Source organism: Chlamydotis macqueenii, chromosome 10 (genome assembly GCF_036417535.1).
Source record: "Chlamydotis macqueenii isolate bChlMac1 chromosome 10, bChlMac1.mat, whole genome shotgun sequence".
NCBI lineage: Eukaryota > Metazoa > Chordata > Aves > Otidiformes > Otididae > Chlamydotis > Chlamydotis macqueenii.
The window spans coordinates 2,697,240-2,712,430 of NC_141565.1; the positions used below are offsets into that span (position 1 = coordinate 2,697,240).

General features: G+C 43.3%; 1 protein-coding gene across 3 annotated transcripts in view; it reads left to right on the forward strand.

The window, feature by feature from the left end:
- Positions 1-15,191, forward strand: part of VGLL4 (vestigial like family member 4) — an 86,644-nt gene that overhangs the window by 37,541 nt on the left and 33,912 nt on the right. The window contains exon 1 of one of the 3 annotated variants that reach the window (XM_086755621.1): positions 2,906-3,354. The exons of 1 other annotated variant lie outside the window; for it this stretch is intronic. In XM_086755621.1, coding sequence (XP_086611747.1) covers positions 3,273-3,354 — 82 coding nt within the window. In that variant the 5' untranslated portion in view covers positions 2,906-3,272. Of the gene's footprint in view, positions 1-2,905; positions 3,355-10,565; positions 10,656-15,191 lie in introns of those variants that run through there. One more of the 3 variants, XM_086755623.1, reaches the window with a different exon arrangement.

The following is a 15,191-nucleotide window of genomic DNA, read 5'->3' on the forward strand; positions in this document are numbered from 1 at the left end:
TCCTCTGCTCTGCGGGCTAATTAGAATCAAACCTAATGTACCTTGATGTGAAATCCAAGGTGATTCAGACAGATACGTGTGGATTTTCAGTTACCTCTAGGGGATGCTGTTGTGTTAAAGTTTGTGTTTTAAATATTTTTATACATGGATACGGGTATTTATCAGCCTTACAGAAGGGAAGTGTGTGCAGTCCTATAGGAAGTACTCTAGCTAACATGAAGCAGAGATACTACAGGACGTAACTGTTTGCAACTACCAATATGTAGAAGAACAGTCCTGGGGTGATGCTGATAGCTTGTTTTTCTGTGTATGTTGCATTTAACCAGCCGATGCATTGATTATTGATTTCAGTTCCGTGGAACGTACCTCAAACTGGTGAGTGTTTGATGAACAGCAGTTTGAATCAAGCAGTTGAGAATTCCTTCCTGTCAAGAACAGAGTACTTCACAGTGACCCTCTCAGTATTTAAGGTTAATGTCTGCTGGACTTGAATTTGCTGAGCTGTTCAAGTTTTCTTTCAGAGAAAGGTTTCGTACAAATGGATTTTGGGTTTAGAATGCTTGAGATATATTTACACTGATAATTCCCCCCCTCCCCTGTTCTTTCATTAGGCATTAACTTACTTTAGCATAGACATTTTAATTTAGAAATCCATAACGCTCCCAGCATTTGGTACCAGTTTACTATTACTTAATGTGAAGCATCCAAGTTGTTCATTGCGCAATATTTGACAAGTGTTAATCATCGTGTATGCTGTACTGCTGAAAGCCATTCACATATTAAAGTGATCATTACTCTCTCAAAACCTGTAGACCAGTGAATACTGGTCTAATGAAGAAGACTTAACTTATTTATTAGTGTCTGGACAGCAATACTGAGCAGCCAGTGATTTGTAGACAATTCCCAACCTTGCTTTTCCAAACAACTTGAAGAAACAGGTATCTTTGAATACAGAGGGGAATTTGTATTGTACTTTGAACTACAATGCCTTGCCCATTCTCTGCAAACCCTGTCTTGTAGACCACTGCTCTAAAGAAGTTTAGAATATTGCTTTCTCTTCTTCCTCATCATCTGCACTTCCCGCCAGAAAAAAATAAGTATTTTAAATTGGAAAAATTAAATACTTATCTCTTCTTATCCTTTCCAAGCATCCATAAAATGTGTTGTATTCGGGGATATTCTCTATGTTAAAAACTGTGCATATCAGAAATATTTTCCCCAAAAGCTTTGACATGTTTACATAAGAAGCTTGCATTTTGTGCTGAAGAAATGTGCCTGTCTCTTGTCAATATTGTAGGTATGGATTTTTATCGCAGTTTGTACCGTAGGAGTCTAAGACTTCTCTTGATGCCTTTGTTAAATGGTTGGTTTAATCTGCAGCATCGGTATAGAACATCTTTGAGTATGCACAACATGATCTGCTCTGTAAAACTTCAAGTCTCTTGCTTAAAAATCATAATGTTCTTCTCTTTATTAAAAATATTTATTCTTCTAGAAACTAGCATGCACTACTTCGGACTGGTGATGTGTGTTTGCAACTTCTGTGGTAACAAATCCCATGAGGCAAATGCCGAATTCCTCTCAGGTAACTTGTTTCCTGCTGTATTGAATTCCCCAGTCAGTGGACATTCTTCTTCACCTGAAGCATGTAGGTAGATAACGCACAGGACTACTTTGTGTGTCTGAAGTGAGGAGAAGCCTTCATTGGGTTCTAGGGAATCTACCTTGGAGATAAATTTCTTATTCCTGTTTCTCAGTAGTAACTTTAACTAAATTACCTAGCCTCACTGAAATACCCGGAATGTTCAAGCAGTACTTTTTGAAATGCCTTCACAAAATACCACTCTGAGTTGCCTCTCTAATGTAGTATTTTCCCCCTTTTTTAACAGAGGGGAGAAATTCTCAAAGTGGAAGCGAAAGTTTGTTACTGGTTCTCGCTGACCCCATGCTCTTGTCTGTACCATTAGAATTCTCCATCCCGGGAAGGCAGGGATGAGTTCTGTTCCAAGCCAAAGAGGGCAAAGGGAGGCGGAAGGAAGATGGGGACTCCATTAGCTTTTTTTTTGTTTGTTTGTCTTAAGATCAAACTTGCCTAGTATTTATTTGTCAAATCAGCCTTCAGGTGCTGATCAGCGGCTGGCCATGCAGACCGATGCCCGGTGGGTTAGCCGTCCAGCTGTTCTGCCCGCTGGGATGAGGCACGCACATCTGTAGGAGCACCCACAATCTTTGTGACGGAGGCTGGGGCCGCGGAAGGGCCAACCACATCCTGGGACGAGAGCAACTGCTGTCAAAACCTCCATCGCTTGTGCCATCTGAGCTGGAGCTGCAGCAGCTGTTCGAAATCTGGCACAGAGGGTGTTTAACTGCTGCCGGCCCTCTAAAAAATCGGCTGTGGCAGGGCCGGACTGACTGGGCGCTGCCTGCGTGCGCACAGCTCTGCCCGCCGCCCCGCCGTTCTGGAACGGCCTTTATCGTACCGGAGCTGCGGCTCCTCCCGCGGCTGTAAAATAGCGTTATTTCTCGCTGCAGCGGCGTTGGGGGGCGTGGGATGCCGCGCTGGGAAACGAAGGAAACGTTTAAGAGAACAAATTAATGTTAAACGCGCGGCTGTCGCCCGGTTGCCCCGCCCGGGAGCCCGACCAACGGGTTGCTCCGCAGTGCTCGGCCTCGGCGCCCCGCGCCCGCAGGAGGCCCCTCTGCTCCCCCCTGCCTCCCTCCGCCTTCCTCCTCCTCCTCCTCCGCCTCCTCTCCGGGCAGTGGCAGCCCCCCCGCCCGCTCCCCGCACAGGCCCCGCCGCCGCCGCCGCTCGGCCCGTTCGGGGCCGCTCTGGCGCCTCAGCCGCCCGGGCGGTGCGGGGCGCACTGAGCATGCGCGCTGCTCGCCGCCCGGAGGACGCGGGCTGGCGGCGGAGCCGTGCCCGGCCGAGCGCGCGTGCCCGCCCTGTCCCCCGCCGCGGGCAGCCGGGCTTTGTCCTGGGGAGCTGCCCGCCCTCCTCCGCGCTGTGGGGTTTTGGTTTTGCCTTTTGATCGGGAGAAAAAAAAAAAAAACAAACACTCGGGAAAGTTTCTAGGCGGCCCTCTTTGTGCTGAGGGGCGCCGCGGACGTCGGTTCTCAGCCGTCTGGAAGGGAGCGCGGGCGCGGGGCCCGTCGGCCGGGTTTGCGGGGAGCGCTGGGGCCGCGGGGGAGCCGGCAGCCCCGTCTACCGGGCCCCCTCCTCCCTCAGCCCGGGCCAGAGCGAAGGAGCTGGTCTTTCTCCGCTAGCCCGATAAATGCTGTTGGTGAAGATGGACCTGTTGAACTACCAGTACTTGGACAAGATGAACAACAACATCGGCATTCTGTGCTACGAAGGTAACGCGCTTTTTTTTTTTTTTTTTGTTACAAAGAGTATTTTGCTGTTGATTTTACTTTTTTTTTTTTTTCCCCGAAAAGTAGAGGACCGTGTCGCTGTTGCGGCGGGTAAAGCTTTTGTTCCTCGCTCCCCCGGCTGTAAAGAAGCCGGTTAATGGCCGTCTCCGCCCGGAACCCGGCCGGGCCCGGGGGCGGTGCCGGGGCGGCCTCCTCCGTGCGCGGCCCCGGCCCCGGCCCGCCGAGCCCCGGCCCCCGCTGCCGCCGCCCCCCCGCCCCGCCAGCCGGCGTAGCCCTCGGCGGTGGGGTGCAGCGGGTTTCTCAGCCCCCGCGGAGTTTGCTGTACGTGCAGTTGGGAGCAGCGGTTATGGCTCGGCCGCGGCTGGGGAGAGAGGCACCGCTGAGCTCATGCAGCTTGGCAGGAGAGCTGTTTGTGCTGCAGCCGCACACCAGCGCTGCAGAAATCTTTCTTCTGATTCAGCAGGAACGTTTTCCCTGTCCGTTCGGAAAATAAACTTGCTGTGGTTGTTAGGGGAGAGACAGTGAGCAGCGCACACGGGACTAGGAGCTATCTGTTCGTGCTCTCCGGAAAAAGACCAGGCCAGAAGAGAGGGAGCCGAACCTCACCGTGGAAAATGCCATCTTTTCTATCCTTAAATCAGCGTGGCCACATTTCTTTCCTTCAGGAAGTGGAGGGGCTCCCTGTAGAACTGTTAGCGTCTCTGATTCCTTTTTTTTCCCCTTCTTTTCTTTTTCTTTCTTGCACAAATATGTATACATTTGCTTGAATAAAACTCTTTTTTTGGAGCTTGCCTGTCAGTACTGAATAATACAGAGCTGGGATTCAATAGAGTTGAATTTTCAAGCTCTTTCGTATCCTGTGCTTTCTTCATTACAGCAAGAAAACTAGTTTTTTTTTAAAAAAGAAAACTTGCGGGATCCTTTAACTTCTTCCTTGCTCTCTCTAGTAACCAGTGCTTTATTTGGAAACAATTGACAACTTCTGATGAAGACCGTTAGGTTTTGCATAAAATTCTACTTATGTGGTACATGTCCCTGAGTGTTTTGTTGACTAAAGCAGAAGAACTGTAGGTATGGCTCATTGGTTCAATCCATTATAATTATGCCTAATATTTATGGAAGACTCTTTCCAGCCCCCTTTTTTCCCCACTCTCTTCTCTGATAATTGTTATTTGACCAGATCTTAGCTTTAATAGTTCAAAAGCAAAGGAGCAGCTTAAGGAATACACTCTACTATAGCAGTCTTTGTTTAGTTTAAACATCTGTTGCTGTTTCCCTTGTTATGGAAGTTAACGTTTTTAACACTAAAATAAACACACACAAAATGAAGAAAAGAAAAGCAAAACTTCAGTGGTGTTTATAGTGAGGTGTTTATATCCCAGCAGTTTAAAAAGTATAAACACTGGCAACATCTGCAGTGAACTGGAAGGGTGTTTCAGAGATGCCTACAGATCTTCCATGCCTCTGCCATAGTATTTACTTTACAAGTGAGTGGTGTCAGCAGTGATGGATCTCATCTTTTCAAAGGCCCTGCTGCGGTAGTAACTGTATTGACAACAAAGTGCCCTTTCAAACTCAGTTAATTAGGATTTATTGACGGTCATACTTGAACTACTTATAAATAGATGGCTTCCTGGAAAGTACTTTTGCAGATACAGGCTAAGATACAAATATGCTTGCATGATGTGAAGGTAGGTTTGTGATTTCAGAGGAAGGAATTATGGACCTATATGCCACAGGAAATAAATGAGATGGGTTCCTTATTCCTTCAGAATCTCTCTTTATCCACTTGCCTTTGCTTATTGAGATAATTGGTATGCTGGTGAAATGTGTCATTATCGTTTTATGAGGTTTACTAGTGGTTTTAATCTTTCACCTCTGGCACGAGCCACTGGAACTATGTGCCATTGATTTGTAGCTGCAGCTGATGGGTATGAGATGTATTGGTACGTAAGAAACTGGAGAAGTTCTTCCATCATGTGCGTTTGGCAGCCCTTTAGTTCAGCGTGGAACTAAAGGAGTAGAACATGGAGTAGAAGAATATAATTTGCATCCTGAAATGAGTCCTGCTTTTTCTTGCCCAGCAAGATTTACGGATAGCAAGTTCTGTTACCTGCAAGTTTCAGGCTACTGAGTTAATATCGGCACTTGGTTAGTCTTCCTTAGCTGGTAGGTGCAGGAAACCTCAGCTGTGTCTTAATCTCAGTCTCTTCCTAAGTAGTGTCATTCACGATCACGCTCCAGTAAGTATGGGAACAGTTATTGACAGAGTGCTGTTGAGTTCATAAACTGTATTTCTGAGTTGCAGTACTCAGTGGGAGTCTGGGAGAAGAAAGTAGAATGGCGACTAATGTAGGTGAGATCTGCTTTATGGCCAGAAGTTGTCCTTTGGTTGAGTTTGGAGGGGAAATGGGGGGTCTAGAAGTTTTCCCATTAACTGCTGAGAGGTAATGGTGTGTTGCAGATTTAGCTGAGCGCTTTGTAGTATGCAGCCTTAACTGAAGTCGACTGTTTTCTCAAACAATTTTTTTTTTTTTTTTTAACTGTGAGAGTGGCCTACCACTGGCACAGGTTGCCCAGAGAGGTTGTGGAGTCTCCATCTTTGGAGATGCTCAAAACTGAACTTGACGCAGCCCAAAGCAGCCCGCCCTGGTTGAGCCTGCTTTTGAGCAGGAGGTTTGGGCTAGGTGATCTCCTGAGACGCCTAACCAGCGATGAGGGGAGAGGGTTTTTGAATGGAGGTCTGTAGCTTTGAACCACAGAATAACGCCATTTCCTTTCCTCAGGGTTGTTTGTTTTATATTGATAATCTGTGTGCTTTTGAGTGCTTTCTTAATATTACTTCTAGCTTTGAGCTCCTTGTGATGCCCCAGGATAATCTCAACTCTGATGCTTTTTGGAGGAAAATATTGATTTTACTTTTAAAAAAAAAATACTTTAACATGATGAGGTTTTTTTACAAGTTGCGTAAAAGAGAACACTGGAGTTTTGTCTCCCTCTCTTGTGAAAGAAAATTTATAAATTATTCAAATGAAAATGTTTAGTCTTTGCCAATGGTAAAATGGCAGTTATATTGGCAATGATCAACCATTTTGAGCAATTTATGGTAATATATTTGGTGCCATAAGAAAAAAGAAGTAATTAGAGAATTGTTGAATTGTTGACTCAGCATCTGGATGCTGATTGTTAGCATCAGTACATGGATATCCTCCTACTAAACCTTTGCTGCCAGCGATCAACAATGGCCAGTTTAATGAGCAGTGCTTTCTTGTCATTGTTTTCTTCCTAATGAGCTCAGAGACATCAGAAAACTCTTGGGAAACTGTTGTCCTCACTGAGGTGCAAGGGCCATGAAGCAGAAACCATTCTGTACCAGTCTGGCATGCGCAGTGCTTCCTATCAAATGACAAGCACTTGATCCGGGCGTGTGTTCGGAGGTAGAACATCTGTATCTTGTTTTGCAATGGAAACTCACTTAACTTTAGCTGAATATTCTTTCTCCGAGAGGCTCTCCTGTGAGGTAATGGCAGGAGGGCTCAGAGTTAAACAAAACAAATCGCAGGTGATCCTCCTCTTGGGGTAGGGCAGGGGCAGTCGAGCAAGTTTGGGCTCCACGTTTCCCACAGAATACGTATGAGAAGGTGCAGTCTCCAAGGAGAAGATCTGTTTCGTTTTGTTGTTTATCTGAGGGAGCTTACAGATGGTTCTGTGTTGGAAGGCAGATTTCTGCCTTCCTTCCTCTCTCTCTCATTTTCAAATGCTTTGTGTTATTACTGCATTCTCGAGGCTTGAACTGCTGTGCTGGGAAAGGTATAAAGAAATGCAATAAGATGCTAAGAAATCCCCCAGGCATGTTATGAGACTTGGAGCACTCGAAATAGTTATACAGAGTTCTCTGGACAGTCCAGAAGACTGGAGTTTTTTAAATGGAGAAAATTGGATCCAGATTTATAGCAAAACACCCCTTTTTGGTTTCAGGACAGCTTACACTAGTTAGTGGCATGTTACATAATTGTTGCACTGACTTCCTGTAGCGGCAAAGCATTAGTTGGCTGCAGCACTGAGCCTGCATAGCTGTGTGTCTTCCTAGGGCACGGCAAGGCATTCTGAATGTACGTATATCTGGCCAAAAAGGCCAGTTTAGAGCTTTGATATCAAACAAGGAGCCTGAAACAGATTCTGCTGTCTTCATTTGCTTTTTAATGAGAAGTAGCGTGTTTTCTGAAGAACAGTTTCCATCGGTTTTCTTTGCTGACCTTGCATTTTACTCTGGGTTTGTAACATCAGTTTCTCCTATTAACTCCAAAGTTTGGTTTAGTTTCTAAATATATGAAATGACTTTAACACTGTTCTTCTGTTAAGAGTCAGTGGAATAATAAATGGGATAAAAATCTCGTTCACGGTGAATTAAGGGTTCTTGTTTGTAATGCAGTGTAAAATTTCTGTTCCAAGTCATGTAAATTAAGATTTACCTACAGAATGTTCCCCATTTGTAGAAAATTCTATGAGTTTTGCTTCTTCAGTGTCTTTTATCAGGAAAAAACAAAGAGCTCCAACTTCACAGTTGGGCTTTTCTTACTCATTTCCTCCTAGCACAAAGTTGGGAATATCCTTTTCAGTACTGACATCGAAATTCAGTTTGTTTTCCTCATTCATCAAAGACAAGATGGATTTAGGTCATATGTAAGCATTTTTTTTTCCCGGAGTTCTGTTGTTCTCTTCACCCTTGATGCTAGTTCAGCATTTGTCCTGAGAACTCAAACAAGGAAATTGAAAAAAGCAAATATAATAGTGAGTTATCCCACAACTTTCAACAGATAAGATAGGCCGCACATTTTTTTTCTGAGATAAAAGGTAGTGAGGTTTGTAGCAGTAAGTTGAATTCTGTGTTAATGAGCAATTTGCTTAAGGGCTGTAACTTGTTACTCACAAGTCAAATTTGTTACAGTGCCAGGTCTCTTCGGATATAAATCCAGGGGTTTTAGGAGACATTGAAAAAGCTTGAATTGCTCCAGAGTTTGAACAATGCACTGTATTGTATGGAGAACTGTTAGGGAAAAAAATAAAGCTTGAACAACAGTCTTCATTGTGCGGCATCTAAAATTATGAATGAAAAAGTTCATCTGTATGTATCGGTTTTGCCTTTTTTAAATATCTGCTTTGCATGAAAATAGTTGTCTATTAATTTCTTCTTGAGGATTAATACAGATGGGCCTTTATATTTGATTTTGGCTGAATAGACTACAGAGTTTTAACACGCTGCACGCAGACAGTGTGCCAAGCAATTTAGCGAAGTTGTTTACGCTAACAATAATCCAGCAGGACAGAGCCTATAATTTTTCACTGATAATAGTATGAGGTAGTGATGAATACGAGTATCCGGAGGAGTGTTTACAAAAATGGTATTATACTTTTTCAGTGTTGAGGAATCATGCGTGTTTTGGGGTTTAATTTCTTTCTTAAAGTCAGCCAACTTTTTCTTCCCGATGCAGGCTGTATCATCTCCCTGACAATTACTGCACAAATCGGCATGGAGCGATGGCTGGACACACAGAGTCATTGTTTCCTTTCCCTTTCAGTAAAAGCCGTGTGCGTTGGCAGATAATTGCCGGTGTGATACAGCGCTGCTAGATGTTGTTGCATAAGCACGGTGCCAGGACTGTGGGTGCAGTAACATGTACGCTGCGAGTGCCGTGATGCACGGTTTTAATTTCCTGGAGGCAGATTTCCCCTGGTGCTTCATCTAACAGCTTTTCTTAAGGAGGAGGCCCGTTCTCGTGCCTGTCTCTACAAGTCGATGTAATGGCGCGCGTAGCTTGGTCTGTACCGGCAGAGATCTTCAGAGTCCTGGTGGGATGGAGGGGGGCCGCGGATCATCCAGCGGAAGTGCAGTTTGGAACGGGCAGTTGAGCTCTTCATTAGGGTTACCTCTGTCAACTTGTGCACCCCGTGTTACAGATGGATGGAGTTGGAAGAGTTTTATTCTTACCGTCAGTAGTAGTTTGGCACTGATCCTAGGGTAAGGCGAGCTTGGAGCGTTTCAGTCGCTAGGAAAGGGCTCCACGCAGCTTTTTCTTGTATGGCCCCCGTGACGTTGAAATAGTGGTGTTCTGGGACCACCACAGCATTGGTTCTAGCCGAAGAAAAAGTAATCCAGAAACTTCAGCGAGGTGGTGCATCTTCATCAAAGACCTTTGGATACCTAGTTTTAATAGAAGTGCAAGTCCTGAAAATCTCACGTAGAAGTAATACAAGTGTGGGGGGCGAAAGTGGGAAACAGAGTTTACAGTGTTGCCTTTACCGAAGTGTCATGGCACCCTTTGCTATCAGATTTTTTTTTTAAGTAATATTTTTCTTTTTTTCTTTGCTTTTTAACTTTGTTGTTTCTAATGTTAAAAACAAGAACTTGTTAAAACATAGTAGTGCATAGCACGGTCCAGATTTTCCCTCCTAACATGTTGTGTGCTGGTGGATGGAGGTAAATAATACTTGGGATAAAGTGGAATGTTCCAGCCTTTCTGGCAGAGGAGGAGGAAAGCAAGTATGCCTTCAGCGTGTATTTGCCAGCTTAGTTCCTTCACAAAAAATGTGCCTCCTGTTCTTTCATAATACACATTGTTACAGGAGTTTATCTTTGATTATTTTAAGCCATGTTCTTTTTCACTCCTCGTTTTGGAGTGTTCTTGTCAGCTGTGAGAATCAAGCATTGTAGTGTATAACTTTCCTCCTATTCTTCCAAACGTTGCTAGCAGGTTCCAGGAAATCTATTTGCTCTCCCAGGAAAAGTTTGGAACAAGTTCTGTTTAAAAAGCAGTAGTTTTTCCTGGAAACCCATTTGACACAGCAGGCATGGAAACCACTCAGCATTACACCTCCTTGGTTTGCAAGACTTAATATTTATTCCTCAGCATGCAGAAATAGGGGGTTTTTACCTTTAAACATGGCCTGTAGTTAGAAGTAAGAGCATTTTAGTAGATGAGCCTATTTTTTTTTATTTTTTTATTTTTTTTTAGGATAGGAATAGCGCTGCTGTACAGGAATATAAACCAATATTGAAATATTTATTATGTTTTATTTTAACCAAAAATCACAGAACAGCAGGTTGGCAATAGCTTTTTGTTGTTACCATCTACGAAGTGCCCGGCCCAGCAATCCTTTGCATAAGAAGAGTGAAAACCAAAGCTGCTAAGTGGATCTTTTGGAATAGCTGTTGTCTTTTTGGGATTGAGTATTTACTTGTTTTGCAGATGGCATTAATGCACTCTGGTTGCACTTCAGAGATGGTATGGTGACCTCCAATTTTATTATTTGTTCATGTTTAGTATGTCTCACTTCTGAAAGTAAATTTAGGTATTTGTAAGATTAGCGGGTTTTGCCACTTTCAGAGTAGAACCTTTCAGAAAATTATTGTTTCTTGGCTCCAGATTACTAAATTTGAGTATTTTACTTTGTGATGCATTGCTAATTGTAATTAAATGGCCGTATGAAGAAAATAAAAGTTGTCCAGTCAAAAGGAAACTATTTCTGTGAATCTACATTATCTAGGAAGACCAATGAATGCCACATAAGAGCTAGCCAAGTAAAATAAGACTGTTTAGTTGTTCTGTTTATATTCTTTGGAAAGTAATCTGTTCTAAAGCAGGAGCTCTATGAAAACTACTCTTAGCATATAGAAGAAAAAAGTTGACATAACTATGGCACCTCCTTTGTGGTGGTTTTATACAGAACACATTAAATGAAGAGGGGGTGAGGGAAATGCTGTATGATTCATATAGGACAAGTTTGAACTCAGCCAGTTTCTTGGATTTAGTATAAATATTTATGGCATTGAAGGGGATTTTTTTTTAATATGCTTCCTTGTGCTCCAGATCTTTTAGCTGTCCTCCTCAGACATCTGGTGTGCATTGCTGCTTGTTTAACCCCTACCCTTCAGTCTTCATGCTGTGGCATCTCGGAGAGCTATCGCAGTCACTCTGTGGTTGGCGTAAATTAAATCTCAGAGAACCAGCTGGGAGAATGCTGACATGCACACTTTTCCTGCTGAATACTCTAAAACCAGTGGCTGCAGTTAAGGAAGTGAACACTTTGCTCTTGTCTTGCTGTAGGCATCATACTGAGCTGTTTACCAAAGGTGTCAAAAATAGGAATTCCAGCATTAGCAATGATGTTTAGAGATTCTTGACTAGTTTCTCTCTCTTAGAAAAAGCTTCTCTTATCAATGTTTTATAATAAATGTATCTAACTTAAATCATCAGCGCAAAAAAAAAAAGTTATCTTCCTTTAAAAATCCTTAAAAGTCCTAATTTTGAAGACTGTAACTGCGATGAGGTACATTATTCTTGCCTTAACAGCTGATCTGTGGGTGCCCTGAGTTTTAATTTGTGGTACAGTAAATTGAACTCTACCCTGTTTGCTTTCAGGTGTTTCTCAATGAGTCCATTTAGAACCGAGTACAATAAGAGAAGTTTTAATACTCATTGTAATGTATTTGTATATAGATATTTTTAATCCTCTCTGCAGAATCCTAGTCCTCACAGAAGCCTGGTTAGTTCAACCTTCAGCTATCCCCATGAAATAAATAGTGAACATTATACTTATTTACTTTATACTTATTTACAGAGGGGAAAAAAAGCTGTAACTGGTTAAATTCTCATAAGTCGGGGATGAAGCTGCCAGCAACATTCAAAGTGCCTTGCTTGTAATACTTTGCCGTAGCTGCTAAACCTTACTGTGGTCTGTTAGTAAATGAAAGGTACTTCTACCTTTTTTTTTTCTTCCTGAGATGTGCAAATAAAAATCATAATTAATCAGCTAAACAGATAAAAACTCTGATATTTGAAAATTGGACTGGTGATATATGGAGTAGATGCTTGCTTTCTGCACAGCAGTCACGGAGGGAACAGGAGCTTTTGGACTAAAATCTCTTGTGACTGTGGCTCATCTGTAGTGGACCCCTTCTAAACTGAGATGAGGGAACCTGTTTCGGGGGAAGCAGTTGAGTCTTTTTAGCTGATACAAGGAATGAGCTCCTGCAAAGAACAGTGGGATGGAAGAAGCCACAGGACCTCCACAGGTCTGCTCTTTTTATTTGAGGCCTGTTGAGTTGCATAAAAGGAGTGTGCCCACTGATGCCGGCAGTTGATTTTACATTCTCTTCAGAAGATGAGTTGGGATAAGAAACTTCAATTAAAGAGCAGGCCAGCTGTGGTCATGCAATGCACGACTTGGCAGCAGGCAAGCCAGTAGCCTGTTTATGACCTGAAGCAGTGCTTCCAAACGTTTTTAATTAATACAGTGTCTCACTGCCCCTGGAATGGCTGTTTGGTCCCATTAAAAACTTCACAGTGGTATTTAACAGAGTGCCTGCTTAACGGGGTGGAACGTCCTTAATGTGTGATGGAGGGGAGAGAGCTGCAGAAATGTTTAGGGTGTACCTCATTCAAGTAAAATGGGGAAGGATTTAACAGATAATTAACTGGGGAGTGATATCATGGTAATGTAGTGAGAGATTTAATTTCTGGATCCTGTGGAGCTGCTGTCCTGTGAATGGTGGGACGCACATACAACTGACGTTTTTTGTTACCTTTTTTTTTTTTTATCAACCCATCTGCACTTGCCTGTCTTTTCTGTCTTTTGTCAGGAATGACTTGCTTCTCCAACTTTGAAATAAATGAACAGGGAGCCTGGAGTTAAGAGAATCAAAAGGGAGATTCAGCTAAAGACCAGTAGGTACCGGGGGAGGAAGGCCTAGTTTAAGGTCTTCGAGTGACACAGTGTGACTTTGGTACTGCTCACCCGTTCCAATCCCATGACTGTCAAGATAACTTCAAAAATATTTCTGCTTGTTCCTTGCTTTTCTAAGAGTTCTGGAAAACCTGCTCTCAGTGCCCAGAAAACTGTGAGAAAGGCTGTCCAGGCAGCATGTAATTTCTTGGTAGCAAACACAATCCCTCCCTCTATCTTTCCTGCCTTGGCTTCCCCTTGGAGAGAACATTTATTTTAAGTGACCCTGCAACTTGGCCCCATAAACCACCCTGCTTGTGGAATAAACAGTGCAGCTAGGATTCAGACAGCGCTCCATCTATCCCTTAGCACCACAGGGCTGTCTTTCCTTTTATCTCGGTGACTCTGACAGCCTCTAGCAATCTCGGTCGCTGCGTAGTAGAGCTGACTATTGGAGTGGGTAGGAGCGCTAATTCAGACCCAGTATCTTCAGTCCTTTTGAGGAGGAATCAACAATATTATCTGGTACCATGTTTTTCGCAACTGAATTTTCTACCAGAACAACAGTTTTCAAGCTCTTGTACTCTGTGGTTACCTGAATTTTTTGGGTGGATCTCTTCATAGCAAGTTTGGTTTTTTTCCCCAGTAAAATTACTTGTCTTAGTTGCGTGTCATGAACCCAAGATTAAAAACTGCTGTGGCGGGAGAACAAAATTAATTTTATCTTTTTCCTTAGTGGTGGTGTGTGCCTGTTTATCTGTTTGTTTTGGAAGACAGTCCTTTCAGGAACAATGGTAATACTTGGGATTTTTTAATGTATATTTCTTTATACCAGCACCCATACTCCTGGAGAAATTACATTACATCCTTTCCTTTCCATCTCATGAGCCACACTATTCTCTGGGCTTTTTTTAGAAGATGAAGCCTTCACAAGTTTTTGTTTACTTAAACACTACAAGTGAGTAACATCTCAGGAAGACTACTGGGATGTGTCTCAGAATAATACAAAGCTAGTGGGTTGAAGGATCTGTATTATCCAGCCTTGTAGCGCTTATGATGAGCGTGAATGCATTCTCTCCGACCGGCTGAGGCACTGGCTGGGGCATATCCCAGTCCACTGCCATCACTTACAGTAAAACCCTGCAAATAAGGAACTGGCAAGCTGACACGTCCTCCTCGTTTTCTATGTAAATAGCGTGATCAAAAGGCTATCTTGTTTTCATCTGAATGGCTCATGGAGTTTGCTGTTGGATTCAGAGTGCTTGCCTGCCCTGCACAGTTGTCATTGCTCTCTTGCTTTCCCTCTGTGGAAGGGACTCTGGAGCCCATTTTGAAGGACAAAGGGATTTTGTTCTGTACAATGGATTCTTTGTGGGAGATGGGTTGAAATGGTTTTGACGCTCTGTGGATTAAAGTCTTCGATATTCTGTCCAGCTTGGTTGAAGGGGCTCTGTGTTCCTTAAATACGTGAGTCCATTTCAGACAGCTTGCAATCAGGTAGCAGAAAACCAAGACTGAAATTGCAGTTTTTCCTGCGTTCGTTAGGCCAAATGAAATGTGCTCATTTCGCCTCAGTTTGGGAAGAGATGATCCTGTTGGTGACCGTGAGGGCGGCAGCAGCTCCTGGTTGTGTGTCCGTGTGCATGTGATCATCACAGCTTGGGGCTTGCCTCCAGCCCGAGCTCCTCCTGCCCAGTGGCAGCAGCTTTGGGTATTTATATTTTGGATCTTAACACTAAGCTTTGCAGGACTTGCACACAGTGCAGTGGTCTAAACAGTGACCCTGCTTTTGTCCAAATCTGTTCCCAAGGGAGCCACCCATCTGTCCATATCTTTTACTAATATTTTGAGTGTATTTGCTTTTGTGTTTGTATTTTAAAAACACAGCATTTATATCCTCTCTTGAGGGCCTTCTATCTTCCAGGTAGGGAATTTGGGGAAAAATAAAATGGGAATAGAAGAAACATTGCTTGGAAGTGCAATATCAGATTTCGTGGCTGTTTTAGAAAACTCGTTCTTTTTGATGCTCTGAATTTTTCCACATGTAGGAAAGGAGAATAATGTGAGAAAAGGTGTTTGGAGCGTGTTTATAGTAA